Source organism: Physeter macrocephalus, chromosome 20 (genome assembly GCF_002837175.3).
Source record: "Physeter macrocephalus isolate SW-GA chromosome 20, ASM283717v5, whole genome shotgun sequence".
Taxonomy (NCBI): Eukaryota; Metazoa; Chordata; class Mammalia; order Artiodactyla; family Physeteridae; genus Physeter; species Physeter macrocephalus.
In genome coordinates this window covers 106151394-106176861 of record NC_041233.1, presented here as the reverse complement: position 1 = coordinate 106176861, position 25468 = coordinate 106151394, and the positions used below count along the sequence as shown (strand labels likewise).

The window sequence follows — 25468 nt, the reverse complement described above, 5'->3', positions numbered from 1 at the left end:
TGTTAAATTGGTTCTAAAGGTTAGCCAGGACCCTAACAGCCACCTAAACCAAGGTTTCCATGAAAAGAGGCTTCAACTAACATCCAGTACAGTTCACACAGGCAGCATTTTTATTCATGAGAAGGTCACACTTTCACAACTGAAAACACAGATGAGACACCCATCCATCTCCACTAGACATGGAAGCTCACAATATTACTCAACATGATTCACCCGCTACTGATCAGTTCAGTGCAATAATCTTCCATTGTTTAAATGCTACCACTCTGTAACGCTAAAATCCTGTTCTACTAAATGTGCCAAAGAGAAATACAAAGTTCTGAGGGAAAATGAAGGAGGAAGATTCTTAGAGTCAATACGCCTTCAAGACCAAGTCTCAAATTTAGGATTGAAGGGTCCAGCCCAGCCCACCCCCGTTCAGCCCAGAATCCCACTCAACTTTACATGGGCTCCCTTAGAGCATCTCAAGACCACTCACTCTGGAGTAAGAGGCAGTCCAATGCAGTGTTTGCACGCACACACTCCCTAGTTCTGCCACTTAGTACTCAAGTTGTTTTTAGGCAACTTATTTAACCTGTGAACGTTTCCTCATGGGTAACATAGGGACAACAGTAACTATCTGGTACTTGTGAGGATTAAATAAACTAATACATATAGAGTGCTAAGAACAGCACTGGTTGTGACACTCAATAAGTCTCTGTGGTTTATTATTACAATGACGCCCCTCATCGTTACTGTCATTATCACCGAAAGCATGCAGCCAGAGAGCATACTTCAAGTTGTTTCCACCGCATGTCCCCCAGGATCTGGCCCTCACACATTCTTTAGGATTGTATCAGGGCACTGCACGCCTTCACCACATGCTGCTGAACAACGTAATACCACCTGGAATCACAGGGCTTTATATCCCCACCCCTCTTCCAGCCACACACTCGGTAAAGCATCAACTCGTTAAATATCACACAAATAACTAAAGAGAAGCTGATCCTCTCTTTCTCTTAAAACAAAATGGAATTTCCTTAGGACTTCTAATAAGATCCTATTTTCACCTTAAAATCCTCCTGCTTCAAAGGAGGGTCCCTTCCCCAGTGGGATTATTACCACGCCCTCCCTGCCCTGACTCAGATTCACAGATTCTTTACTTCCAGACACAGCAACAGCACACTGTCATCACATAATTTCTGCCAAAGCCCGATTTTTCAATCTCACTGTTGGCTAAGAAATCAGTTTCTTTTCTCTTCAACTTTGAGGAGGAGAACAAAAAGAACGAGCAGGACAGCAGCTGTGGCCACTTAAGGGAGGAGATGGCAACACAAAAGCTCTTTCATCAGCAAATTTCTTCACTCCCTCATGGGCCTCCCACCAGTATCTATTTAAGTTCCTGCTGCCCAGAATTCTAGACCCAGCTCCTGGTCCCACCACACTAGACCACACTTCTAGCAGCCGCCCAGCTCCCAGCCACTAGTACAGACTTGTTGGTCATGATGCTTGAGCCCATTAAGAGCCTTCCTCTACATTCTACTTTCTGTCATGAGAAGTGGCCCTAGGAAAAAAACAGAGGTCCCTGGCTGTACGCAGAATATCCTACTTTAAGTTGGGAAAAAGCTTTTAAAACTTGAGTGAATAACTAAAATAATAATTAAATACTCAGAGTTCTGCCAAACCAGACAGAATCCCCAGAAACATCTTCCCTCACTGAAGTCAACAATAAGGTTAGTCTGGACTGGAATTCCCTTCTGTTCCCATTACACAAACTCGTTCCTCCTGCATCCCCTAAGGCAGGCCAGGAGCCAGTCTCCAAATGGGTGATCCAGGAATGGTGCAATAACGCTCCCCTGTAATGAGAATGTAGCCAGGTTCTCTCAAGAAAAATGTAGTCCTTATTCTCCCTCCCATATTTCATGAACAGTGACTTATCTTGTTGCAACAGCTGTACTTCCATATTAATTCATTCCAAGTCTTTCCATCAAAATGTAAACTTCAATCCTGAAAGCAGGATTGGGAGTCTAAGAGTAACACAGCACTAATAAGTTCAGAAACTTGCTTTTATCTTAGTGAAATACTTGGTCTCCCCGAATGTGTAGAGTAGAGTCACAAGGGGAAAACACTCTTGCTTGGCTGCACTACACCAACAGCCAAATTGAACCAAAGTACTCCAGGCAGAAGGGAAAACATACCTAAAGGGCATCCCATTACAATACAGACATGGGTGCAACAGAGCCCAACTAATAAACACTGCTTCAATACGAGGTCCTATTAACAACTGAAAAGAAACTTTTGGCCAAGCATTTTGCTAGTTTTAAAAATTATCCTTAGTTTAAAAAATTAGCAAACACCCGCAACGTTTTACTTGGTGCTCAAGTAATAATTAACTTGGATGGGTCCTCATCAGCCAAGAACACTAAACTGAATTTATTCCACAGGTCTCCAGGAGGAAGCCCCAAGATTCTACTCTGCTCCACTCTGAAGCTTACAACAAGGCAACCAGGAACTTATTGCAAGTGAGAATGGGGTGAACGCTGAGAAGTATAAAGTCAGGAAAATAAAAACCTAAATGTGAAATTACACATGCTTCCAAGATACGCTCACTGTAGATTTTAAGGATACAAAAAAGGGGAGAATCTTAATTAGAGCACTGGAGATTGGCTCTCTAACAAGACTGACTTTCCAAATAGTGTTTCACCTAACACTCGACCTTTCCAAACGTCAAATGGACAAGCAATCGTGTGGGCTTGGATTTGTCAGAACAGTTAACTAACAGCCAGCAGCCTCTCCAGGAAAAGCATATGACACAGTGAGAGATTATCTGATGAGTCAAATGACTGTCACCCCCATACTGCAAGTATGCGTTGCCTCCCTGCAAAGCCAATTAGCAAAAGATGCACAAAATTCAGTTGACAGGGCTGTTCATCCAACTACATATTTTAGGTAGTCCATAGCATTTCCATTTCCAAAGAAAAAACTTGTCAGGGGATGTTTCAAACTTAAGTAGGCTTTTTTTTTTTTTAAAGAAAAAAGAGGATCTTAAAAATAATAAGAACTAAATTCAGATAGCTGAATATATCCTCTGTTCTATGAGAAGCATACAAATGATATGCATATGTGACAATGTTGAAATAGGTAAAACACCACAAAAACTCAGTTATACTATTCAACCAACACTACAGAGTTTAAAGTTAAGTCAAAGGCAGGAAGCAAAGAGACCATGAGGTGGGCAGGTTCGTGGGCTCCACACCCACAGCAGCTCTGTACAGGCCCACAGACATCAACCCCATATGAAACGTATCCCTAGAGGAGAAAGGAGGCTCAGCAGAAATGGGCAAGGAGCAGAGACTGAAGTTCTTGAAAGGTGCTAATGAACCCAAACTGGGCCAGGCCCACTCCAATTCACACCGGAGTTTTACTGCTGTGTCCTATGGGGTCCCTGAACTGCCCCTACGTTTCTTCATCTGACAGGCACCTCTCCACACTTCCCACCTGCCCTCAAAATCAGTTGAGACAGACCCCAAATGAAAAATTAGCACATCTAATTTTAGTATTTCTGCTGCACAAACATACTGACTTTTCATGAAAGAATTCTATACTATGATACCAAGTGTCTTGCCAGGGGTCTCTGTAAAATAACTTGGGCTGATAATTCTACTGCCAAAAAGAAAATATCTTGCAATGTATAAATATTATTACATCACCTTTATTCAATTTCAAAAAGCACACAAATATAAATCTGCTGCGTGCTATGTATTTTCCTCTGTAAAGCAAGGACTGCACGATAGATGACCTAGAAATTTCCAAGTTTTCTCTCACCTTTAAATCTCAATCTTTATACCAATGCATAATAGTTCCTACCCCACTGCCCATAATCCCAACTCATCCCCTGGCCTCTCACTAAGTTACCACTGGAAAAGTCTGGCACTGCCATGCAGCTTGAAAACTACTATAAATTATATATTTCAGAATAAATACTGCCTTGTTCAGTTGGTTGGTTACCCCACCTCCCTTGATAGTAAGAATATCCCAGTCTCTTAAATTTATAAAGGAAAAATATTAGTTTCTAAAATAGGTCTTTAAAAAGCAACAATAAAGATACTCTTCTCACTTGAAAGAAAAAAATCCAAAAGGGTGTGCTCATATAATTTAAGACATCAAGGAAATGTAAATTAAGATTTTGTTTCTATTTTCTGTCTGAACTTGAACTTCCAACAGTTCTCTTCACAGGCTTTCAAAGCCCACCTTGGAAAAGAAAAAAATAGGAAAAATTGTCCTTATGAAATTCACAAAAACACTTCATAGTTTCAGCTTCAGTTACTAAATCCTGGGTATTTTTCTATGTTGCCATTGTACCTGAAAATTAATTCATATCAGAGAGTATGAAAAGAAAAAAGATCCATTCTACTCTTCAGATGGGTGATTATTAACTGCTGCTGGTGATGCTATTTTCTCTTGAACCGTGACAGGTATTTCAGATGAGTAGCATGTAATCTGCAGATCTGTACCACATGCTAGTGGTATATAATTCACTAGAAAAAGAACCCCCTGAATAAACAAAAACACATTAAAAATCGTACAGTCTCTAAAATCACTTATTTCTAGGACAATAATTATTTTCCATGTGCTATACACTTATTAGATATGGGAGTGGGTACTGACTGAAGAACTTATTTGTGGTTATTACGGAATAAAAACTTAAAGGTTTAATGTAATTAGAAAAATACCCCTTTTAGAATGCACATATTCATAAAGGAAACATCAATGAGATTAATAAACAAACTGAACCCCACCTATGGCTGATTATTGCTGCGATTACCCAGTTGCCTTCTATTTCCACTAGCATTCTCAGAAAGCAGAACATTCAAAGCGAAAATAATCATTAATTTACTCATTCAGTCTTGAACCATTTAATGAGCAGCTTCTACACGCCAGGCACTTTTTGCTAAGTGCTGAGGACAGAAAACACATGAGCTAAAAGCCCATCCTTAAAGGTGGTTTTGGGCTGAACTGTGTCCCCCAAGATTCATGTGCTGCAGTTCTAAATTCCCAGTACCTCAAAACATGACCGTACTTGGAGACAGGGCCTTAAAAGATATAAAGCAGTTAAAATGAGGTCATTAGGGAGTGGTCCCCTATGACTGGTATCCTTACAAGAAGAGATGCGGACACAGACATACAGAGGGAAGATCATGTGATATCACAGGGGGCAGATGGCCAACTACAAGCCAAGGAGAGAGGACTCAGAAGAAACCTACTCTGCCTTGATCTTTGACTTCTAGCCTCCAGAACTGTGAGAAAATAAATTTCTCTTGTTTAAGCCACCCAGTCTGTGGCAGACCTTTGTTACGGCTGCCCCAGCAAACTAATACCACAGCTCACGCCCCATCAAGGGAGACTGATATATAACTATAAAATCTGTGAAAAGCAGCTAAATTTGAAATATGTACAAAATGCAAAACAAAAAATACACACTCTAGCATAAATTGGCTATCCTGGATGTTCTGGTTTTAGGACCTTATTCTCGGGGAAAGAATATCATAACAGAGCATTGCTACCATTTCCAAGAGACATTAAATAGACTCTAACACGTTATTTCACTTTATGCCCACATAAATCTTACACTAATTTTGAGTGTCCCCATCTTAAAGATGGAGAAAGTCAGTTTTAAAAAGGTAATCAACTTGTCCAGACCACCAAATTAACAACTGAAAGAGCCACAATTCAAAGCCAGGTCCCTTCAGTTTGACATTCTACAGCCTACACCTGCCTTCCAAACAAAACCCCAGGAAGGTACTAAGTCAAGCAGATCACAGCATGAAGTTTTAGAACAGGGTCTTTCTCTCTGTGCACTACCTAATTTGCAGGTGTGCACGAATGTCTGAATAGCATGCTAGGTAGTGGAGTAGTCTTCTAAGTCTGCAACCTTACTAGCTGGAAAAACTCTGGAAGGGTCTCTCAAAGTTACAACAAAACCACAACGATGCTTCTGATAATATACAGAACAAACCTGTATATTATCAGTGGTAATGATTTCAATCTTTCTGATTTTTTTCCTACTCATTTTATGCCAACTCATTCAGGTTCCTCTAGTTCCATCCTCATGGCTTACTATACAAAGACATGTGCAGGGCTTCCCTGGTGGCGCAGTGGTTGAGAGTCCGCCTGCCGATGCAGGGCACACGGGTTCGTGCCCAGGTCCGGGAAGATCCCACATGCTGCGGAGCGGCTGGGCCCGTGAGCCATGGCCGATGAGCAAAAAAAAAAAAAAAAAAAAAAAAAGACGTGCAACAGGACAAAAAGCATGGGCATGCACTGTGCCCTACCAGAGGCCAATGGGGAATTGTGAAGGAGCCAGCACAGGGCATATTTACTTTAGAAAAAAATGAAAGGGAAGAGCAAACCACAGTAATAAAGACACACCTACCTGTTTCTTCATCTATTTTGAAAACACCAACACCAGAACCATCTCGAATGGAATAGTGGATCTCCCCATCTCTTCCTGTGTCCTCATCATGAGCTGATACCTTCATCACTGATGAACCAACAGGGACATTTTCTTTCACTACACCCTTATCCACAAAGCTAGGAAACACTGGTGGGTGTAAGTTCTCATTCACATCGATGACCTCAACTTCAATGTAGCAAGTGGAAGACAGAGAAATGGGCTTCCCTTTGTCTTTGGCCCTCACAGTGAGATTATATACTTGCTTCTTCTCAAAGTCCAACTGCTGTACGATTCTAACTGCTCCGCTGAGCTTATCCACATCAAAGTTTCCTTCTCCGTGGTCCACAAGACTGTATCTCACCTGACCAGACTGACTTAAATCAGGATCATAGGCCTCTAACCACATGATTACGGTTCCTTCCGGAAGGTCCTCTCGAACTTTCACACGGTAATTAGGGGGAATAAACTTGGGTGGGTTGTCATTAACATCCTCTAATGATACCTTCAGAAGCACCGTGGAAAGCAGCTGGGGTTCTTCTCTGGCTTGATCCCTGGCTTCAATCTTTATGTAATGCACGTGCTGTTCTTCACGATCCAAGGGGTTCGCGATTTTAACCACTCCAGTCGTGCTGTCAATTGAAAATTTATCTGTGTCTGTAAGAATAGAGTATGTCACATGTCCGTTTGGCCCCAGATCTTCATCTGTGGCTTCAACCTGGATGATTTCACTATTTATCTCTTTGTCTTCACTCACTTCAACGAAATAGTTCTCCTGTAAAAACTCAGGTGGATTATCATTGGCGTCCAGAACTCTGATCTCCAGAAGACGCCAAGCAGCCTTCTGTGGCAGACCAAGGTCAAACACTGTAAGATTCAGGGTATATCTGTCTGTTGTTTCACGGTCAAGTGGAGACAAAATTTTGAGCATTCCTGTTTCCATGTCAATAATGAAGCAACTATCCTCATTTCCTCCGGAAATAGCATAGACCAGTTTTCCGTTGAAGCCAGTGTCAAGGTCAGTAGCGTTCATGAAAATTATGCTGGAACCCACAGGATGATTTTCCTTCACCTCAATACCAGCTGGAAGAGTACTTCTAAACTGTGGTGTGTGAGCATTGACAGAGTGAGAATCAAAGAAAACATCCTCAGCCTCTCCCTGACTGTGTAATTTATTGGCCTGCAGGAGTTTCTCTGCCAGCATTCTGGCCACACCCGTCTCTTCACACTGCAAGTTTACTGGCTTGCGAAGGGCAGCCACGGTCATGTTGATATATAATGGTGTGGCAAAGTTCTCTCCATCTGTAGCTGTAATTCTCAGACTGTGAAATGACACCTTGGCCCCTAAACCATTCATGAGCGACTGCTTTAGTGACAACACCCCGGAGCTGGGATTTAAGCTGAACAGATCCAGCTCATTCCCAGCTTCAGTGTGATACCGCACCAACTGCAGCTCATCTGCGTCAATCGCGGAGACAGTGGTTATCTGCTCCCCCACACCTAGGTCCCTGGGAATTGTTCCTTCACAGTTTATCTTCTCAAACAGGGGTGTGTTGTCGTTCAAGTTGTTGAGAGTGACGGTAGCAAGGACTGCAGCCTCGCGGCGGTACGGCGAGCCCCCGTCTGACGCCCGGACCCTGAGCGTGTAGACCCGTGGCATCAGCTCGTAGTCCAAGTTCTCCGACGTGCTCACGGCGCCGCTGAGGTGGTCGATCACAAATGGCACATGGTCCAGATTTGCAATGCTGTAAGTCACATACCCGTTCTCGCCCTCATCGGGGTCTACGGCCCTCACACTCATCACCGTGGTACCAATGGGCACATTCTCGTCAAAAGACGCTTTGTAGGCTGTCTGGGTAAATTCAGGGGGATGGCTATTTGCACTCAAGACTTTAACCAAGACTTTGGTCGAGGCTCTTCTGTCACTTGTTGTCACTTCAAGTTCAAAATGGGAGGCTTGCTGTCTCTTAATTGGTTCTAAAATGGAAATGAGACCAGTGTTGTGATTTAAACTGAATTTAGCTTTTCCAGGTGTACTTTTAAAAACATACTTCAAATGAGAATAGCTAGGTGTGGCTTTCACCATGACCACGGGTGTGTTGGCAGGAGCAAATTCACTTATTTCTGCTCTGTAAACCTCCTTCTCAAACTTGACTGGCCCGGCTTTGAACTGTGGTGAAGTCACCTGAATTACTTTTACAGAAGAGAACTGGGGAGGACTTCCTTTATCTTTCGCCTGTAGTGTCAGGTTGTAGCCGAAAGGGTGACTGTCCCAATCAATGTCACCCACTGCCTTCAGTTTATACTCTTTGCTCCCTGGAGACGTCCTCACGGTTCTAAACTGCTGAAGGAGGTCTCCTGCCACGATGCTCAAAGAAGCGACTTCCCCACTGGCACCTCGATCGCAGTCATCCACGGTTATGAGGGCGTACGCCGGGTCCTCTTCCAATTCCGATGGTGATAACGTCACTGCTGTTATCACAGGAGCACACTCGTTGGCCTGCTCTACGTGAGCTGTGAGCTTAGCCATGCTGCTGACACCACTGCTCCCGTACAATTTCATGCCACGGTCCACAGCAAGGATTTCCAGCTCATAGAACTTGGTCTCTGTGGAGTCAAGTCTACCAGTTAAAACTATGATGCCACTGGTGGGGTGGATAGCAAACATGTCGGTTCGGTCTTTAAAACTGTAGTAAAATTCTCCATTGGTGCCTATGTCTGCGTCCGTGGCACTGACTCTTGCGATACTGGTCCTCAGGGCTGTGTTTTCAGGTAAAGAAACACTGTACGAGGTGGGTGAGAATAATGGCCTCAGGTCATTTGTATCCAGCACTTGTACCCTAACCTTTGTTCGTGCTTCAGCATTAGTATTTTTTTCAACTGCTTTGACTATCAACGTGTAATGGTCTTTCACTTCTCTATTAAGAATAGCTGTATTTCCTCCTTTGGTCCTTATTCTCAGAAAGCAAAAGTCTCCAAGAATGTACTCTTCAGCTTTGAATAGGTTTTCATTGTCTCCTGAGACAATTTTGTACCTTAACTCCCACAATGGATTTGTAATGTAAATACCCATCTTTACGGGATGCCCGACATAGGTCTTCGCTGCAGAATTTTCATGCACTGTGACATTGTACTGGAAATGTGTAAATTGTATAGGAGTCTGTTCAAGTGCTTGGCTTCCATCACTGTTTCCAAAATGCTGGAGGAGGAGGAGCAAAAGCAGAAACGAGGCCAAATGCCTCCCCATCGCTCAACTCTCAGGGACCTGCAACAGAAGAAAATAAGAATCACTGCTTCAGGGAAATAAAACAAACAAAAAGCGTACTTTTGGGCTTCCCTGGTGGCGCAGTGGTTGAGAGTCCGCCTGCCGATGCAGGGGACATGTGCACGTCCGGAGCCTGTGCTCCGCAACGGGAGAGGCCACAACAGTGAGAGGCCCGCGTACCGCAAAAAAAAAAAAAAAAAAAAAAAAAAAAAAGTGTACTTTTATTAAGGTTTTAGACCTCACATTTTAATAAAGCATTTTCCATCTATACAGAATATGAATAAATGCAATGGTTTTCCAATGTAAGTGTCAATACTGCTCATATTTCTAGAATTACTAAGTTTAAGAACAATTTTTTTTATTTTAATGACTCAAAGAATCCTAATGAGCATCAGATGAAGGTCTGCCAGCTGTAACAACTAAATTGTATTCCTGCACTTCAATCTTCAAGGCAAGTATAAGCGACTGCTAAAAAGAGAGTGAACATTGTTTCCATTTACTTGTATACAATAAATTAAGTGCTCAAAAGCTCACAAACTTGACGCTACTACAGTATCCTGAGCACGGGACGCTTCGGACAGCTAACAACCAAAAAAACTCTCAACAGTGGTTTTATATAACCTCCCATAATGATAGCTTGTAAGCTCACCTAGAAATTTATCCTGAAATTATATTATTTCTTTATAATAATGATTAAGTTCACTCCCTACATAATATAAGGGTTTACTGTCTCATTTAGCACTATATTAACTATTTAAAGGTATTAAAATAAATATATCACCAAGTTTAATACTGAAGTCATTTCTGAACCAACAAACTGAGCCCAAAACAGTCAGTTTACAAAAGGAAAAGCAAGAGCTTGATGTCAAACAGAACTTGCCCTCCCTAAACCAGGGACACAAATCTTGGCAACATCACTTTGTATCACCACTGCTGCCAACAGCCAGGGCACAGAGGGTCTGCTGTCTTTGGGGCACTGAACAACCTGTCACCCGAACACAAGACACACACGCACAAAGCTAAATCATCTAAGCGAACATGCGTAGAGGGGCCCAATCAAAACGCAGCAAGGTGCCAGGCGCTGCAGGGAGGTCCAAGGGTGAAGTGGGAGGAAAGAGGACATTTGAGAAAGGGGTACCCTGAACCAGTGGGAAGGCAGGCAGTTCACTGGGCTGAGGCCTGGCAGGGGAGGACAATTACTTTCAGACCAACTGTTCCCCTAAATGCCAACGTAATTCACCTTGTAAATCAACGGAGCTTCACAAACATCCGAGCATGGTCAGAAGAGGACAGCGTTGCAGCCCTGGCAAAGGACGTCTCAAATGAATATTCGGGAAATGGGACTGCTCCCCAAGGTAAGAGAAACAGCAGACTGAAGGGCTGGCCGAACAGCCAGGGGAAATAAGCATGGCAACTTTAATTTACAGTATCTTAACTCAGCGACTGCCAACTTTGCCCCATTAATCATTTCATTAAGGAAAAAAAGAAAAAACCTGATATGCTGAAGGCAATTAGAAGCTTAATTGATACTGAATCGTGTTCAAGTCGGCCACCCTAACTTGTGCTTTAGCAACCATGACTTCTCAGCAGATAAAGTCAGGAAATCAGACAGAATTTTTGGCCTCTAGAACAACAATTAATATTTAAACAAAATAAGAAGACAATCTTTTCCCAACACTATCTCTTAATTTGGTCAACAGTTCTAATACTCAGGGAAATTTGAGGATTATGTAACAATCCGATAATTTTATCAAAACAAGTGAAAAGTCTGATTCATGATTGAATTCAACCTACAGGTATTAAGAACCTGCTAGCAGACAGACTGTGCTAGGTACATGGAGTTAAAGACTATTTTAAAAGGCAAAGATCCCGGTATTGAGGCATTTACAAACCAGGGATAAGACGTAAAGAAAATGTCTTAAAGAAGCATTAGAAAGATGATGTTGCACAAGCACTTTCTGTTTTAGGAAACATAATGCTACTAGTATCCAGTTTACAACAAAGTATTAAACCAGGATTCTATTGCAAGCAATTAAAATATTTTTGCTTAATTCTACATATAAAATATTATGCAGTAATTAAAAAAATGAGAGCACTCTATACACTGACATGTAAAGATGTCCAGATACATTAAGTGGAAAAACTAAACTGATCCCATTTATGTTTGCAAAAAGGGAGGGGAGATAAATTATATGTGTAGTTCATGGATGTGCTTAAAAATGAACCAAAAACTTCTGGACAGATAAGAAGTAAACTGTTAATGGTGGTAACTTCTGAAGGACAGGCAGCTGGGGGAATGTTCACATTTTCACTTTTCTCTACTATTTGAATTTTTAGTATATATATATGTTATCTTTATCATTAATTCACTTCTTTGGTCATTTGATTCATTCAACACCCATTTAATGAGAGCCTAACACATGTCAGGAACAGTTCTACATGCTGGGAATACAAAAGTGAACCAAACTACTAACAAATCCTCACGGAAGATACATTTCCTGGTGAGAGACAAACAAGGAAACAAAGAGTCTATCATATGCTGATGATTAGTGCTAAGGAGAAAAATAAAAAAAAGCAGAAAGAAATGGAGACTGCAGTCAGAAACATGGAGGGAGAGAGAGATACCCCGACAAAGGACAAAAGTTTCTCAACGTCAAAACTATTGACATTTGGGGCAGATGATTCTTGGCCGGGGGAGGGGGTGTGTAGGCTGGAGAGCTGTCCTAGGCATCTTTTAGTATAATTCCTGGTCTCCACCCAGCTAAAGGCCTGTAGCCTCTCTTCCCCCCAACCCCAACTAAAAATGTCTCCAGACAGTACAAATGGCCCCTGAAGCCCAGTCATCTCCAGCAGAGAAGTACCAGTTAGAGGAGCCACAAGGAGAAAGACCGTTGTGGCCTGGCACAGTGGGTAAGGGGAGAGCAATAAAGGAGATCCTTTTTTAGATAAGCTTTTCATTTTAAAATTCTTTTAGAGTTTCAGAAAAATTACAGTTTCCCCTACTGTTAACATCTCACCTTACTACGGTACATTTGTCACAACTCATGAAATACTACAGGTACACTGTAATTCGCTAAGTCCCAACACCCTTTTCCCGTCCCAGGATACCAGCCAAGACAACCACATTACATTCAGTCATCACATTCTCTTAGGCTCCTCTGGACTGTAACAGTTTCTCTGATTTGTCTTGTTTTTAATAACCCTGACAGTTTTGAGAAGTACTGGTCAGGTATTTTGCAGAACGTCCCTCAACTAGAATTTGTCTGATGTTTTTCCACATGATTAGACTGGGGCTATGCGTTGAGGGAGGAAGAGCACGGGCAAAGTGCCATTTTCATCACATCACCATCGATGCTGATGCTGACCCTGTTCACTGGGTTGAAGCCGTGCTTGTCGGGTTTCTCCACAGCGGGGTACTTGCTGCCCCCTTCCCCTACTGTGCCCTTTGGAAGGAAGTCGCTATGTGCAGTCCACACTTAGGGGTGGAGAGTTACGTTACATAAATCACATAGAGTTCTTCTGTAAGGGAGATTTGTCTATTCTCTCCTAATGTCTTTATCATTTGTTTTGATCAGTATGGCCTCATGGATGAAGGGTGAAGGACGTTGGATGTTACTACAAATAAAACGAGAACAGGGGAGTGACATGCTCGAACCTAAAGTGAAAGGGCTGCTCTGGTACCGGGGTGGACAAGAGAAGGGAGGGCGGCCAGGGCAAAAGCTGGAGGGAGACCAGTTAGAAGGTACTGCAACAGCACGGGTGAGAGACTGCAGTGGCTCAGCCTCAATGGTCCTGGTGGGGAGGAGGGTGACACTTTGGATCTACTTCAGGACCAGCTGATGAACTGGAGGGCAGAGGTGGAAGGAGAGAAAGAGAGAGGCATCAAAGAAGATTCCAGAGATCACGTGCTGAGCAAGAACTGAGCTGTCAGGTTCCAAGAGAGGGAAGCCTGCACTGAGGGAGGAACGGATTTTACGGAGTACGATCAGGGGTTCAGCTTTAGACATGTTAAGGTAGAAATGCCAAGTAATGACTTCAAGTGAGCAGTTAGATGTGTGGGATAGGTTCACCCTGGAGAGAGAAACTTGAGAGTTGTCAGAATATGGAAGATGCTACATTTAAAACCACAAAACTAAATGATCACCCACGGAGACAGCACAGAGACAAGAAACAAAAACCAAGGACAGAGCCGTGCTACTCCCCAAGATCTAGAAGACAGAGACGAGAGGAACCAGCAATGGACACAGAGCAGCCACTGGGGCAGAAGAAAGAAATAGTGGTGTGACAATGGTAAGTAAACCAATCTTTCTAAACATTGGAGGCCTAACATGAGACCTTGAAAATGACCCATTAATACTGGCTGGTGCCATGCTACTCCCAGCACCGCTGGTGCCCTGGGCACGCCCTTCACCCCCAGGGCGCAAGGAGAAGGCTCAACATGCCAAACCATTGCAGCTGTTGCCTCCCCACGGCATCTCACGGATCCCTCAGCAGCACCTGCAGCCTGTGCCACCACCCACTTCTCTCTCACAGCTGGATTCCCAAACACCTGGCTCACCCTTCACAACTCACCCACCATGCACGGTTCTTCTCACGGGACACATCACAGCTGGAATAAATTTTTTCAACCACATTCATAACTGAGACCTCTTAAAACCCTGAACTTACTCTGCAAACTTGGCTAACAGAATGCCGTTGTAATTAAATTATTAAATGCAAGTCTTCTGATCAGGAAAAAAATCCACTTTTAAGGAGATCCTGTTAACCTTACAGTAATCTACCCAAGAACCGTGAACTCACGTTTCACCTTAAAATGCCAGAAAAATTATGGCTGTTACTCTATGCAAAACAAACAGTAAAGCAGGGGAAACACACACACACAAATCCTAAAAAGATGCTAATACCATTTCATCTAAAAAAGTACATTATTACCTAGTGCTCATACTTATGAAAATTAAACTCCAAAAACCATTTTAGCCAAAGGCTACACTTGGATATTTAGAAGGTGATCACACTACTTGAACTTACAGTAATCCAGGATTTCTTCTGCGCATTTTCCAAAGTGAAAACAAAGAATGTTTACTTAGTTCAGCCTTTAGGGAAAAGGGCCTCAGGTCCAAAGCTTAAATATCTTTAGTACAGATTTCTGAAACTCCATAAATAAGAGAGAAAGATCATTTTTCTGGTAGAAGTCAGATATTAATATGCTGTCTCTTCATTTGCGAGACTTTCATGTAAAGTGTTCCAATCAATTCCTGTGACCGCACAGGCTTCACAAAACGGAACACAGCCCCGTGCTGAGAACACGGCTGCATAACTTCAAACATTTAGATCTAAAGCTGAAGGTTCAGATATTTCAGATGCTTGAGACAGGGCGTTAGGTGGGACACTGCATTACACAATGCATACAGTCTATTAAATGTATGTTTATTATTTCGAGTCGCAACTCTTACACTCGCCATTAGTCATGCCAGCCCTCTCTCCAAGAGGGAAACAGTATCAGACTCTCCATTCGACATATGATAATAAAAATACACAAAAATATTCAAGCATTTTGCATTTTCCCTCATCATACTCCCATTTTGTATCCACATCAGTGAGAGCATCACTAGAATTGAACTTATTACTGAAATTTAGACCTTAATGTTTGGTTTGAATAGTGTCACATTTTAAAAGTACACTCTAGAGATGTCTAAATCGTGAGGGAGATGACTATGTTTTCAAAGAGAATTGTCACAAAGTTGTTAAAAGACAATATGAAATGTAAATGGCTCCTGCTTTTTAAAAATATTGTATATTAAATAAACGTTTAATGACCTCTAAAATCACTTAACAGGAGTCAAAAAAGAGTACTGTGTCTGTCTTAGAAAGCCTGCTTGTTACTCAGCTATAACCAATTCACAGCTTCCAGGTGACATTTACAACAGAAAAAAACCCTGCATTTTTCTAATAAATTATAATAGCCATAGACAGTACTTTTAAAAGCTTTTTTTTTTTTTTTTTTTTTGCGGTACGCGGGCCTCTCACTGTTGGGGCCTCTCACTGTTGTGGCCTCTCCCGTTGCAGAGCACAGGCTCCGGACGCGCAGGCTCAGCGGCCACGGCTCACGGGCCCAGCCGCTCCGCGGCACGTGGGATCTTCCCGGACCGGGGCACGAACCCGTGTCCCCTGCATCGGCAGGCGGACTCTCAACCACTGCGCCACCAGGGAAGCCCAAAAGCTTTCATTCTTAACACTGAAAAATTAATGGGTAGATCTTGCTTATTTCTGGGTACATGCTAAATCTTTTTAAGCCATCTTAATACATTTTTTCAGTAAAAATGGGGGTGGGTGGCCATATGAACCCAGAATTGAACAGCAGGCTCAGGCTTGGTGTGTATCATTTAACTACTTCTGCTAACTCTGTATGTTGTTAGCTTTGATTGGAGCTGCAGTAAGTCTGATTACTCCAGCAATGACTTAATTTAAATACTGCCTTCAAATGATCAACAACTGATTCCAATTTAACAGAGAACAGTCTTCAAACTATTCATACTGACAGTACACACTGCAAATCCCTCTCCTCAGCACGTAATTCTTTTCCAGAACCTAAAACCTTCAGCATTTACATGATTTAATCAATTTAAAATAGTTTTTTGGAAGTTTTCTTGCCCTTAAGTTAAACAGACTTCCTAATTTTTAAATAGCCTCCGTATAAACTCTAGTATGTAATTTACCTACTCAACGAACCCATAAAACTTGTTTGTGGTAGTCTGAAGACGACTGTTTCTAGTTGTTGTTTTATTGTGACATAAAGACAAGACCAATGAACAAGGGCTGTGTGTACACTTCTGGCTAGACTAGGCCCCCCTGCGCTAGTCTCTCCACTTTCAGCACTCCAAAACATGACCCCTCTCCCTTATCACCCATCCCGCAGACCACCTTCTCCTCACCCACTCTCCAGGGCAAACTTTGCCCACAGAGAAGCTCAATAAACAGACTGTTTACCCTCTTGTGATATAAGAGCATTTCAACTATTATATTTTTCTCTGCAAACAGAAATCATTTAAATGTTTGGCAGTCATTAACACTGGCCACTCTTCCACGCCCAAATTAGTACAGTTTTCATTATGGATCAAATTATGACGCTCCCTTTTGTATTTAAGTACAAACCTCGGCCTTTCACTAAATACGGGATCAGGAAAGTGAACGATACATGTATAGTAAGCACGTGGAAGTCGTGGTAGAGACTCCCCCCACTTCCTCTCCTTAAAATGTTCTCTTCCCCTCCTCTCTCTCTCTTCCTCCCACATCTCCAAAGAGATGCGACCCACCCAAGCTACAAATAAAGACACCCTTGACGCCATAAAACTCTGCCTCTCCGGCAGCTCTTCCCTAAATTGTCCCTCACACTCAAGTGCCCCCTCGCTGCCGCCGCTGCAGCTGCCTTCAGCAGTCCACAAATGCACACAGGTTCTTTCCCACTGAAAATAACCTTCATTCAAACCTGCACTTCCTTCAAGCTAACAGCCTATTTCTCTCTTTCTTATGTTTGCAAAGAGTTTGAAAAAAGTAGTTTCTCAGCGCTACCTTGACTTCCTTAGAACTCCCTCCACTAAAGACACTGTTTCTACCCTCAACTGTTCCATGCGACCTCAGATCCACCCAGGCAACAGAAACAGCTTCTTCTGGTGTCAAAGGCTAATGTCAAAATTAATGCCCTTTTCTCAGTACTCATCCTCCCTGACAATCTCCCATTTGACACTACTCACCCTCCTCCCCCGTATGTGTCCTTCATACTGTCACAAACTGCCTAAAACAAAGAGGTGATCCATACAAAATGTGTAAAGGATGGACAACACTAAACTTTCCTGATTCTCTCCAATACCCTTTTATATGCTACACCAACTTTCACCTTCCAGTTTGTCACTACAAATTTCTTTCAACTCTTTACACACACACACATATTGTTACCCTTAAAGACATCATCCCCTCTGCCCTTATCATAAAGGATCACCGCAGAAGCCTACATTCCACCCTAACCTCCATCAAGTGCCATGGAACACCCCCCAGCCGAGATACCTTCAGACTTAAGTTATAGTGTCTTCACCCACTTCCCACTGCAAAATAATACCTATTCCACTGAAAATACAGAGTAATTTCCTACGTCCTTGAAGAGTTTCAGCACTTCCCAAATCACCAAGTTTGCAATCTAAGAAATCAAATTTAAAAGGCAGCTAGAAGTCATAAAACCTGTGATCTTGCCCAGGCTTTGTCACTAATCATCTGTGTGACTTCAAGGAAGTTAATTAATCCTTGGATTCCATTTCTTTATTTGAAAAACTAGAGACTGGACTAAAATCTTTACAGCTTCCTACCCTCCACAGATACACATTCTTTCCCCACCTCCTTTTTCTCTCTCTCTTTGTACACACACACACACACACACACACACACACACACACACACACACTCCAGAAATTCAGGATTTCTATGACTTTTTATCTTAACTGTCAAACCTCCATATCTTAAGTCATCTAGACTTGACATTTTTTTATTTCTCAATTTCTCAAAACTGTTCCTCTTCCATTTCTGCTGCTGCCACTTGGTTCATATTTGTATTTGTTCAGGCACAGCATATGAACCGCCTTTTGGTATTCCTGCTTTCTTGCCCCCATACTATTTAGCCTACATACTGCAATGAAATTAGTCTCATTAAAACTTCTTTGTAATGTCACTCCATAGTTTGAAATATTCAGTGTTCCCCCTTATCCTTCGGATTAAGTACATCCTTCTTAATCTTGTATTAAAGAACTCTGACAATCTGACCTCTACCTACTTTCCCAATTTAATCTCCCATATTATGTCTATTTCAAACCAAAAAGGGATCCTTCCCACAGTCTTGAAACCACCAAGCTGTCCTGAGCCCATGACACCACCTAGTGGTGGAGGCTCTAAACTTGCAGCAGCGCCGCCTTTCTCTTCGAAAAGAGGACGCAAACATGGCAATTTTATTTTTTCCTGCCCTTTACTCATCACACACAGTTTCGTTATTTCCACCTTTCTCTTCAACATTTCTTTCTTTCCTCTCTTCTTAACCTCCATAAAAGTTATCTATCTTTATAAGCCAAGGTGAGCCCAGGTCATAGATTTTCTGTTTTCCCTACACAAAGAAAAAAAGGCAAGCAATAAGCCACGTGAAAGAAGGATTAAAAAAACACTGGTGATAAACCAACCAACCCTTTTCTGAAAGATAACATGGTGTGCTCAGGTTTTTTCTCACCATTCATCAAACCACAAATCAAGTCCCAACCAAGGGTTTCTACAACTTGCTTTACGTGTATTTCCTCTCCGTGAATCACTGCCTCCTGATTCACTCTGTGCTCAGATCTCACCCTATCCTAATATCCACCTAGCTCACTGAGGTGCTATGATGAACTACCCTGACCCAGATAGATCTCTCTGACTACACTGGAGATGACTGTTTATTTGTCCTTCTCCCCTGCTGGACTGTAAGCTCCTTGAGAGCAGGAACCCTGCTTTTGTTCACCACTGTTTATTGCATCTGGCCCAGTGTTTGGCAGAGGAGATTCACAATTGTTGGGTGCATGAATGGACAGATGGATGAGGATTAGCAATGGAGAATGGAAGGCAGGACAGAAGGGTGGGAGGGGGCGGGGGATAAGGAGGGATAACATGGGAAAACAATACATCCATCGTTGTAAACTTAACAGAAAATCCAGGTGCAACCACTAGGCCAGTAACAACACTGCCGATGGGTGCCCTGCAGAAGGCTCTAATTTCCAGCAGCTCAAAAAGAGGTCATCAACCACCTCAAAATGCTTGCAAAGTGGCTACAGGTGATGCCAGATCAGTGTCCCTACTGCAGCGCTTACTATGAAGCATTATACTTGAATATTCTATGAAGATAAGAATTAAATAATTACCGATTTTCCTAAGTGGTCTATAGAAGACATTATAGATTTATCTCCACATATATAATAAACCTTTGGAATTAAGCAAGAATTTTGGCAATATATTTAAATCTGGGACTTAAGAAAAACGATCATTTTTTAAAAAACTTTATTACGTGAAATATACAGATTCCTCATTTGATTGAATACATTTTTGAAATAAAAAAGTTCCTCCCAGACCTGAGGAGAGAAAAAAATGCAACTTTCTGATCTTGGTTAAATGAATTACCTGCATCACTCTTTTCAAAAACTCCTTACCAGTGCCTAAGGACAAACTAACACTTGCAAATTAAACAATTAGGTGAGACAAAAAGACACAGTTAGGCTTCATCAACTATATAATTTGGTCAAAAGAAAGCTTACCTACTGCAGTTTCCCACTCATAAAGATTAAACAGACACCTGGCCTTATGGCTTCCTGCTATTAAATCAGGTCCTTTAGGCCACAAATTAGGCCACGGAGACAACATTTAATGCAACAATAATGCATTAAATTTGATTTAGTTTACTGATTCTATGTAAAATGAGTGTAACTTGGGTGGAAAACAGGTGGCAGTAGACTTGTTAAGGGAGTTAAAATAATCTGTAACATCCCTTTCACTTCTAGCGTTCAAAGAAATGACTACTTCAGAGACAACTCGAGAGCTAAGTCTAAAGACATACACTAGGAAGGCATGGGATCAGGGGGAGGAAAACAGTAGTAGTTTGCCTATAATTTTTAGATTCCTCTTTTGGCACCTGACCATAACATGGATTTAAATGGTCTACTAACATGGTGCAAACCCACTAGGTGTACTTCTAGTGACTAATTAAAAGATACAAATGAATAGATAAGCAGGTGGCCTGAAAGATTTTATGAAGTCCTCTAAGAATTTCACTTCCTTTCAGAGTGACAAAGAATTTAGTTCATTTAAGATATTCATTTTTCAAGTAATGGGTACACAAATGCACACTTTATTCAAATCAAACCCTACTATGAACGTGTTAAATGCCATGTTTGACATAATTGAGTTATATTCACCATTGTTTTTAAAAATTGGGTAATGTTTTAAGCACTTTTACACCCATCTTAAAGCTTAAGTATATAGTAAAGAAAGGGGGATAATAATTCCACTTGTGGAACCAGAGAGCTGTCCTAAAACACAAAGCCAAACATCAGAATTAACCTATATACCTGGAGAAACACACTTTATGAGTAACTGCAGTAACTGGATGTGTTGGATAACCACAACGCTAAGAGTAATATGAAAAAAAATCACCATCACCTAGTTTTAACACGTGCAGCTATCTTATTGAAACCTATCTCTGAATGTATGACGCCTCAAGAATCTGCTTTTGTGAAAGATATATAAATAACTGAAGATCATTTGCCTTTTAAATTTTTTCCGATTTCAGTCACTGTAAATAGGAGTTGCTTAACAAAAGCTATTTAATGAAATCATAGTTCAGACACATGAAGAAAAAAAAAACTAACTGCATAGAAAACATTTATGAGTTTACTTTCCTAACGCATACAATTGTGTCCCTGTTTTCAAAGCCCCGCAATTCACATCAGCGGGAACAAAAAAATTCTTAGAGACAACAGAAAGTTAGCTTCCTGGAGGAAAGCACTTAGAGAAAGAAAAAGCACTGAAGAACCAGAATCCCTTTAAAACAAAAAAAAAGATCTTAGAAGTTTCTTTAAAAAAAGATCTTACAAGTTTCTCTTCCAAAAAAGAAACGGATAGCACAGTTGCAAATGTTTAGCCCTGATATTTATCAATCTCACCTATGCTTAACTGCATTCAACCAGTTACAACTCAAACCTCAGGGCAGCACTCCTTCAGGGTACAAAACATCTAAGAGAACTCGGTGACTCCATTTCAAAGATCCCATCCCTTAGCAGTTGGCCTCTTCTTTCATCACACCTACGCTGTGAATATCTCACAAATCGCAAGAAATTAGCCGCGGAGAGAGATCAGATGTCTTTAACAGGCACGCGTGTTACCGGAGAGAAGAAAGTGGAACGCGCGTGTGAAGTTTCCGAGCTCCGGGCGAGGCGGAAGTTCTCGCCCAGAGGCCGCCGGGAACCCCGCGCCGCGGCTGCCGCTTTGATTTCCAGCAATGGCTCCGGGGCCAGAGCCGGTGCAGCCGGGGCCGCCGCCCGCTCGCAGCAGCAGTCGGGTCGGTAATTACCATTCGGGTCACGTCGCGCCTTATCCGCTCCCGCCCATCCGCCTCCCCCCACCCACCCGAATCCAGGGCCTGCCCTGAACTTTCCAAGTGGGCAGACGCCTCGGCACCACCACCGTCCGGCGCGTCTCTTTCTTTCCATCCCGTCCCCAGAGCGCCGGGGGGCGCTCGGTCCTGGGCTGGACAGTGAGGGGCAAGCTCCCAACGAGCCGGAAGCCCGCCACCCGGCAGCAGCAAGTTGCTCGTCCCGCGGGCACATACGGCTTCGGCCCGGCCGCGCAACGGCACCGAGCGCGCCGCTGCGCCCCTCGCCCACCGCCCTCAAGCCTCAACTGGTTTCCTTCAAACTTACAGCAAAGTTAACCCGAAGCGGCGGCGGCGGCGCTCTCGGGGGCGCGCACCTCGCCGCCTCAGCGCGCCCCCGAGCGGGGTCCGGATCGGCCCGGGGCCTCACTGGCTCCGCAGGGCCGCATGGTATCTGCGGCCCGCTCTCGCTTTCCTCGCTCCCCACTCTGAGGCAGCGCCCCGCCGCCCGCGAGCCCCACTCCCAGCCCGTCCGGTCAGCCCCGGCGCCTCACGCACCCGGCGCCTCACGCACCCGGCGCGGGATATATCCCTCCGCTCGCAGCCACGCCCGCTCGCGCCGGCGCTCTTTTCTCCCGCGCAGAAACTCGAGCCGATTTTCCCTGGCAGCCGGAATCCCAGTCCGCGGGGTCCGGGCTACGACGGCCCTCCAAGGGTCAGGGATCTCCCAGCAGCTGCAGCAGCCAACTCCTTTCCAGGAGACCAGCGAGTGCCCAGGATGACCTAGCGACACCGCGAGGAACAGATTGGGGCTCGCTCTAGTGCCGAGGTTAGTTATGGCCAGCACACAGATTTGTGCAGGTAATTAACAGGGAATGCTCCCTACTAGGAAAGGGGGAACATTAACTTAGCTTAAAAAAAAAAAAAAAGAGCTAAGACTAAAGAAAAAGCTTCCCACGCCTCCCCCTTTAGATTCACGGGAACCTTCAGGGAATTCCTAAATCTGAATTTGAATGCCTTGGCTGTAGGTCTGCAATTGCTTGGTGGAATAAAATCTTCCAAAAGGTCTCAAAAGGAATGCAGTTAGATCGGAAACTACTTCCTTTTTCAATCTACACTAAAATCCCGGGAAAGTGAAAACGCTTCCTTCGCGAACTCTTTGCACAGAGCTGGTTAGACCCCGGAACCTTCCCAGCCGTGGTTACGAACCCCAACGCCGGCCTCCGCCGGCGGACACCCCCAACTCCCAGGTCTGCGGGACAAAAGGCAGCGGTGCCGTCTCGTGCGCTTTCCCACGCGGTAAGTACACCCCGCAGGCTGTGAACGCAGTCTAACGTGAAACTACAAGTTCCGCAGGGAGAAGGGGAAACCCCGGGCGTCCAGACGGCCCACTTGGGGAACTCCCCCGACACCCGAGCGCGCAGTCCGGGCATCGCGGGGCTGTGAGCCGGTCCTCAGCGCGGGCAGGGCTCCAGGCGCCGGCTCAGCGCAGCCCGGAGTGCTCCCGGGCGCTGGGGAAACAGCCCGGAGAAGAGGGCGGACTTGACCTCGGAAAGTTTGTGCAGCTCGAATACGTTAACGCTGTGAGGACAAAGAGAGATGATTTCCTTGGAACCGGTGGAGGGGGCTGCTGGAAGAACTACGAGGCAAATGGGGGTGAGGGAGTCTAGGGTTAAGGAGAGAATTTCCCTATTTCAAAGTTAATGCAGTCTCCTCTTAACGCCATCTCAAAGAAGGTGATTGGGGGGAAAAAATGTGTCTAGAAGGTCATGGCTGGGAAGGAAGAATAATGCCTGCAGAATGAGTGTGCTGATTCGTAGCACTAAGAGTATGTGGTGTATTCCCTGCGCGTTATTTAGAATACACAGAAATTCACACACCCAGCAAACATCATCATCCAAACACTTGGCCACGGCAAAGCGCTCCTGGAGTTACAGGTCAGTTTCATACATGGAACACCTCGAAAGTAGGTTACCTGGTCTCCAAGCTCAACGCGTTTGTGCCCCTTGCCGAATTCTAACTCTAAACAAAACACAATCACACACGAACGCCAACAGTTTGTTGAGCCGGGCTGCGGGGGGCGGGGGAGGAGAAGAACAGTAAAAGGTAAAAAGACACCACCCCATAACGTAAAATCACAAGATTTTTTAAATGACACAAGAGAATTCCTGGAGAAAATTACCATTCACTAATAACTAATAACGCTTACTTGGACTAAAACATCTGTTTGGGAATCCCGGTTTGCCAGGTCCACTGAAAACCTAATTGCCTGAAAGAAGTTGCACTTCGTCGCCAGAGGAACAGCCGAGAGCCAGAGATGGAGATTTCAGAGTCCCGTGCTGCCACGTTTTTACTGATCCTTTAGCCCCAACGGAACGAAACAGAGGTGCCTTTTTGCTACTAGCTAATTACCTTCACATGAACAAGAAATATAGTACAAGCTCCACGTTTGTCCTCTCAATAGTCGATGCTCCCTAACCCAGTACCCAAAGGCTCTAGAAAATGAGGGGGATGGGTTCCCGAAAACAAAAAAAGCTTTCCGCCAGCACTGCCTCTGCATCCAGTCCACCCAAGCCGGTATTTGTATATTAGATATAGAATGGGCCGGAGTGGGTGGTAAGTGAAGGCTAGGGTGACGGCGACGGACCTCACGTCCACGTCCCAAGAGCGCCCGGCAGGTCCAAGTTCGCGGTCTGTGCGGAACCCCGCAGGGAGCGCGCGCTTTGCCTGGTGTCCGGACTAGAGGGCGCTGCGCCACTGCAGATCACGCGGCACCCAATGCGCCCTCCCTGGGCACCATTTCTATAATAAGTTACATTTGAAATAATGCACAAACAGCATAGCTTTTCAAGTTCTTTTGAACAGTGCTTCGTAAGTATTTTATGAATTCCAAAACCTATGCATACTGATCTTTCATTCCCGAGTCAAGCACAGCCAGGGCGGGTGCGCAGCTCGCCAAGCGGAAAGCCGGTAGGATGCACACGCTTCCCTGTACTAGTCAAACACCCCACGCAATTTCATTAACGTTTAAACTTAAATACGGAAAGACTTGCACTCAAGAAAGAACTCACCCGTCCAGCCGAGTCCTCGGTGCTCTGCTTTAAAGTCCCGGCAGCTCCGTAATCGCCACGCGATTTGGATATTTGTTACAAGCCGTGTATGAAGTACCAACTTTGCTTCCCTCCGATCTTCAGCATGTCGCCAACGAGAGTGCGATCCGCCCTCGCCGCCCAGGTGGCCGCATCTCCGGAGGCTTCCGTCCTGGGGGAAACTTGAGCAGCAAAAGGAGGCGAAATGAGAGTGCGCGAGGGCTAGAGAGAGGGCCGAAGAGAAACCAAGTTTGTCAGGACTTGTCCGGGCAGCGAGCCGCCGAGTTTAGGAGTTGCGGCCGGGAGCTGCGGAGGATCACTGCCTCTTTCCCCACTCCCTCCCGCCTGGAGGAGGTGGGGGAGGGGAGGTGACGTCAGCGCCCCGCCTAGCCCCCGGCCCCGCCGCCTGGACGGGATTCTCCCGCGGGGTCCGCCTCCTGGACAGTAGCGGCCGCGAGCTCGGAAGCTCGGCCGGCTCTCCTGCCGCAGCGGTCTCTGAGGCCGCTGCGGTCCCGACAGTGCAGCGTCTGCCCCTC

The 25468-nt window shown here is 44.2% G+C and overlaps 1 protein-coding gene across 1 annotated transcript in view; it reads right to left on the bottom strand.

Annotated features, from left to right (window-relative positions):
* FAT1 (FAT atypical cadherin 1) overlaps positions 1-25227 on the bottom strand; it is a 120915-nt gene extending 95688 nt beyond the window's left edge. The window contains exons 1-2 of the mRNA XM_055081086.1: positions 24915-25227; positions 6413-9695 (exon numbers count right to left, since the gene is read on the bottom strand). Of these exons, the coding sequence (XP_054937061.1) occupies positions 6413-9677 (3265 nt within the window). The 5' untranslated portion in view covers positions 9678-9695; positions 24915-25227. The remainder of the gene's footprint in view (positions 1-6412; positions 9696-24914) is intronic.
* Between the last annotated feature and the right edge of the window lie 241 nt (positions 25228-25468).